Raw genomic sequence first — 6,000 nt, forward strand, 5'->3', positions numbered from 1 at the left:
TGCTTAGACAATTTACACTGCACACATTTGCGGCTCTGATACGGCCACTCTAGTCAAAGTGTTCATACCAACCACGCCACGCACGTTTCTGAAGCGGCTCTCCACGCTGTTTCTGTGAAGATGATACATGCATACGCTGCCTCCTAATAAATATAGCCAAAATCCGTTGCCATGACTTTTCGTGACAGGAAAAAGTTACGTTTTAGTCGCATAACATTGGTTAATGGAAACATTGTCATTTCGCAATATTTTTTTAATGACACTTATTAAATATCGCCAAATTTTGCGCAAATCTGTAATGGAAACTCACCTATTGAGATACTATTATTGATATATACACAGTGAGGAAAATAAGTATTTGAACACCCTGCTATTTTGCAAGTTCTCCCACTTAGAAATCATGGAGGGGTCTGAAATTGTCATCGTAGGTGCATGTCCACTGTGAGAGACATAATCTAAAAAAAAAATCCAGAAATCACAATGTATGATTTTTTTAACTATTTATTTGTATGATACAGCTGCAAATAAGTATTTGAACACCTGAGAAAATCAATGTTAATATTTGGTACAGTAGCCTTTGTTTGCAATTACAGAGGTCAAACGTTTCCTGTAGTTTTTCACCAGGTTTGCACACACTGCAGGAGGGATTTGATATGATACGCCAGAACCTTGATATGCTTCTTACAGAGCCACTCCTTGGTTATCCTGGCTGTGTGCTTCGGGTCATTGTCATGTTGGAAGACCCAGCCTCGACCCATCTTCAATGCTCTAACTGAGGGAAGGAGGTTGTTCCCCAAAATCTCGCAATACATGGCCCCGGTCATCCTCTCCTTAATACAGTGCAGTCGCCCTGTCCCATGTGCAGAAAAACACCCCCAAAGCATGATGCTACCACCCCCATGCTTCACAGTAGGGATGGTGTTCTTGGGATGGAACTCATCATTCTTCTTCCTCCAAACACGTTTAGTGGAATTATGACCAAAAAGTTCTATTTTGGTCTCATCTGACCACATGACTTTCTCCCATGACTCCTCTGGATCATCCAAATGGTCATTGGCAAACTTAAGTCGGGCCTGGACATGTGCTGGTTTAAGCAGGGGAACCTTCCGTGCCATGCATGATTTCAAACCATGACGCCTTAGTGTATTACCAACAGTAACCTTGGAAACGGTGGTCCCAGCTCTTTTCAGGTCATTGACCAGCTCCTCCCGTGTAGTTCTGGGCTGATTTCTCACCTTTCTTAGGATCATTGAGACCCCACGAGGTGAGATCTTGCATGGAGCCCCAGTCCGAGGGAGATTGACAGTCATGTTTAGCTTCTTCCATTTTCTAATGATTGCTCCAACAGTGGACCTTTTTTCACCAAGCTGCTTGGCAATTTCCCCGTAGCCCTTTCCAGCCTTGTGGAGGTGTACAATTTTGTCTCTAGTGTCTTTGGACAGCTCTTTGGTCTTGGCCATGTTAGTAGTTGGATTCTTACTGATTGTATGGGGTGGACAGGTGTCTTTATGCAGCTAACGACCTCAAACAGGTGCATCTAATTTAGGATAATAAATGGAGTGGAGGTGGACATTTTAAAGGCAGACTAACAGGTCTTTGAGGGTCAGAATTCTAGCTGATAGACAGGTGTTCAAATACTTATTTGCAGCTGTATCATACAAATAAATAGTTAAAAAAAATCATACATTGTGATTTCTGGATTTTTTTTTTTAGATTATGTCTCTCACAGTGGACATGCACCTACGATGACAATTTCAGACCCCTTCATGATTTCTAAGTGGGAGAACTTGCAAAATAGCAGGGTGTTCAAATACTTATTTTCCTCACTGTATATATGTGTATATATATATTAGAACCAGGGTTTATTTAAATTTTATAGTAATTTTTGTCATTTTTACAACACCCAACCCCCCACACACACACAAAAGGCGCAAACCCAAAGCGCAACACGATATGTCTTTAATTTTGTCCACATAGTTTTTATTAATTTGATTTCAGTTTTACTTAGTACATAATGTAAAACTAAATTTAAAAAGGGAAAAGTTTAATAAACTCTTGGTAACTTTAACGAAATTTGATTTACTGATTGTAAACAAGTAAATTTATTATTATCTTTGCATTTTACAAATACATTTTATCCATAGTAACTCTTAGTTTATTCATGCTGTACATTTTTTTAAATACTTTATTTGAATTTTTGTAATTGGTCATTTTCACAATGAAGTTACTAAGAAGTACAACCAGTGTACTTTTCCCATTCCCACACATACAAACACAACAATAAAAAGAACACACAATCTATAAGTGATAAGTAGAAACACAAAGTTAAATGTCTCTTGTTTGCCCAGCAGAAGGCTGGACGAAGGGAAGAAATCCAACAAATGACATTTAAAAAAAACAACAATAATAATAAATAACAATAGTATTATTAACAGTAATAGGCTAATAAAAATAATAATAATACAGAATAAATAACAATTCAGGGTATACATTTTATCAGTGTTTGAGTTCCCTGGCACAGGAATTTATTGAAGACTTGTATTTAATATCCCTGTCTTTTTATTTCTCTTTAAGGACTGAAGCATGTGTCTGATGACCAGAAGACACACAAGAATCCTGCGCTCAAAACTCAAGGAGGCCCTTTGCCTTCTGGGCCCAAACCCTTCGCTGCTCGGCCCACAGCAGCAGCCAGCCCAGCCCGCACTCTGCCCCCAGTGCTGGAGCTGGACGGCAAGAAATGGAAAGTGGTGAGTGAGTCAGTATGCCTGTTATAGTCCGTGTATGCAGCTGAAATTATTTTTGGAAATACCATTCTGAAAGGTATTTTCCATCTCAATCTTAGATATGTTTACTTTATACATGCCAGTAGAAAAGATACTAAGCAAAGATTTGCTGTTTTAGTATTGAACTAAACATAGACAGGGGAATTTGGGGAATTTTTGTGAAGACATGACACTGTTTGGCCAGTTCTTATGCTGATTCTCTCTTGGGCTTTTTCCCATACAGGAAAATCAGGAGGGCGTCCAAGGCCTTGTGATCAGTGACACAGAACTGAAGCAGGTGGTTTATGCCTTCAAGTGCAACAACAGCACTTTACAGGTGAAGGGGAAGATCAACTCCATTATTTTAGGTATGTATGCACTACCATTAATTCCTCCAGTCTTCAGTTGTTTTGATATAGGTAGAAAGTTTAGACATAAGTTTTTGTTGTCTTTTCAGATAACTGTAAGAAATTGGGTCTGGTCTTTGACGATGTTGTGGGTATTGTTGAGGTGATCAACTGCAGAGATGTTAAGGTCCAGGTGTGTATGCTTGTGCTTTGTACTCTTCTCATTATACATGTAGTTGAGTATCTGCAGTGTCATTTAAGCATTAAAAATGTCTTGGATTTCTTTTTTTAACTTAATTTGATCCTGAATGGAAGCTTGTTTCCAACACAATCAAATTAAATAAAAGCTTATTCAGACTTTTTATTCCGACTTATTTTCCTCATGATTGAGAGATGTAAACTCCATTACTATATACTATTTTTCTCTGAATTCAGAGTTTACATCTCACAGTTATAAGTTTATTCTTTGAATGTGGAGTTTGCATTTAAATTTTTACATAACTTTACACATTCATTTTATTTATTATTATTATTTTTATTTTATTTTTTCACCACAGAATAAAAAAATAATTCCCAAATACAAACTCAGAATTACAGGAATTTATGTATTTTTTTTAAAATCCTGTGGCAAAAACAAGCTTCCATAGAAATGGTTGTAAAAAGTATTCAAAATGTAAATAAATAAATAAATTTAAAGTACCCATGTAAATGCACTTACAACATTTTTCTTTTCAACATTTTTGTATAAGTTTAGGTAAATATTGCTGTTTATTTATGTATTAACATACTGATAAATATGAATAAATGTTGTTCTCTTCTGAACAAATTTGATACAAATGAATGTTTTAAGTTATTAGTCAGTCTTGGGTGGTCCGATCACATTTGGTCTGGCAGAACTGATTGTGACTGTATTTGTTTGTTTAAAAAAAACCTTCTGCTTCTGAATTTAACGCATTTGTGATGAAGTCTCGTTAAAACAGTGGAACTGATCACACTGTTTTCTTGAAAATATGAATTGTAATTAAAGGTCTTGTATTTAATTCTCTTAAACTCCCAAATATCTTGATATCTTTTTATTCCTCATCACTCTATGCATCTGCATCTGTATTTTCTGACTCATTGTTCTTCTGTTGATTTCCAGGTTATGGGTAAGGTGCCAACCATCTCCATCAACAAGACCGATGGCTGCCATGTGTACCTGAGCAAGGACTCTCTGTCATGTGAAATCGTCAGCGCTAAGAGCTCAGAGATGAACGTGCTGGTGCCCAACAAGGATGGAGAATATGTAAGTAATAGAGCGAATCGTCTATGATTATAAAGATTATAAGAATAGGAATAATTGCTTTTCTATGTTTTATTCCAGACTGAGATCCCAGTCCCTGAACAATTCAAAACCGTATGGGACGGTAGCAAGCTGGTCACCACAGCAACCGAAATTGCGGGATAAAGGACCAGCCTGTGCGAGACCACCCCCATTGCAGTGTCCTACCTGACTGACCAACGAGCTTAAAATACAAAGTAGAATGGAACGCCAACCAGGTCCACTCTCCTATCAGCCAATCGCAGCGGCAATCATATCTTCCTTCAGCTAATGACATGACTGCTTGCTTACCACAAGCACTTGCTCAGTCAGCGGCAGGGCTCCATTCTCTTCTATTCCATTGATTTAAAACATTAGCACTTGAAATTGATTGCCAACAGTTGAGGTGTTTTCATATGTTTTGTTTTTTGTTGTCTTGCAGCCATACTAAGCAAAATAACGTGAATGGCCAACGTGAGGAAGCAAATCATTTTAATCAGATTTTGTGTTTTTGATGTCATTTAGATTCTTTTTCATTTGCATTTTCTGGTCAGGGGGCAGGTGTTGGGGGGTCATTCCGTTTTCTGTTTGACATATGCAATTCAGATCTGAAGCACATAAATGTCCCTCTACAGACCACCAATGCAGACATTTACTGTAACTTTAATTTTTTTTTTTTTCTAGGGATAATTAGAATGAAGATTTGTGTCAAATCTTAGAGGACCAATTGGCGCCTTGCAGGATTCGCAGTTATATTTCCTATCATGACACTTAAACCATGTTTAAAAAAACAATAGTTGCTTTAGGAATTCTCATTTCCCTCTTTATTTCATGTTGTATTCCAGAGCACATGCACACTCCCTGTAATACAAATAAATGAACATTCCATGGTTCATGACGGAAAGGTGTGGAAAGCGTTTTGATGTCTTGATTGTTCTTGGCACAAACTGGAGAGGAGGCAGCGAAGGATACACAGCGTAACTTTGTAATGCCCATGGTACTGTCCATGTCTGATATCTGATAACTATCTGCTGTACAGATACTGGATTTACATGACCTGTGTCCACCTCTTGCTCTCATCACATGCTTTGACTAGTTTAGGCTTTAATTCCAACCTCTTAATCTTTACTTTCCATAATATTGAGACCATGAGTATGGGATTTCTTTTGTATCGTTTGTCTTTGTCTTTATTTGGCCGAGAATTAGTAATGGAGAACAAACATCATTAAAACTGTTTCAATAAATAACTTCACTTTTTTTCTGTCTTTGATGTGCTTTATTACATATAGTTGGCAGATGCATTTTGTTGCAAGAGTCCAGCATCTTGCATTTTATAGTTTAAGATTTCCAGAAAGCTGATGTGGAGCAGAGCATTATTAAAACAAACAACAGAACCTAGAATGAGCATTTATAAGACATACACAGCTGTTTTTTGTATTCAGCAAGGATGCATTTCATTATTCAAAATGATGGTAAAGAAAAACGGTGAAGTATGTCTGGATCAAATAAATTTAGCCTTAGTGAGCATAAGAGACTTCTTTCAAAAATCTTCAAGACCCCAAACTTATGAAAAATACTAACATAAATACTT

General features: G+C 37.1%; 1 protein-coding gene across 1 annotated transcript in view; it reads left to right on the forward strand.

Moving 5' to 3' along the window:
• cap1 (CAP, adenylate cyclase-associated protein 1 (yeast)) overlaps window positions 1–5,666 on the forward strand; it is an 11,988-nt gene extending 6,322 nt beyond the window's left edge. Inside the window, exons 9-13 of the mRNA XM_058753050.1 lie at window positions 2,575–2,747; window positions 3,007–3,130; window positions 3,220–3,302; window positions 4,251–4,394; window positions 4,473–5,666. Of these exons, the coding sequence (XP_058609033.1) occupies window positions 2,575–2,747; window positions 3,007–3,130; window positions 3,220–3,302; window positions 4,251–4,394; window positions 4,473–4,556 (608 nt within the window). The 3' untranslated portion in view covers window positions 4,557–5,666. The remainder of the gene's footprint in view (window positions 1–2,574; window positions 2,748–3,006; window positions 3,131–3,219; window positions 3,303–4,250; window positions 4,395–4,472) is intronic.
• Window positions 5,667–6,000: the final 334 nt, after the last annotated feature.

The sequence above is a fragment of the Onychostoma macrolepis genome, chromosome 19 (genome assembly GCF_012432095.1).
Source record: "Onychostoma macrolepis isolate SWU-2019 chromosome 19, ASM1243209v1, whole genome shotgun sequence".
NCBI lineage: Eukaryota > Metazoa > Chordata > Actinopteri > Cypriniformes > Cyprinidae > Onychostoma > Onychostoma macrolepis.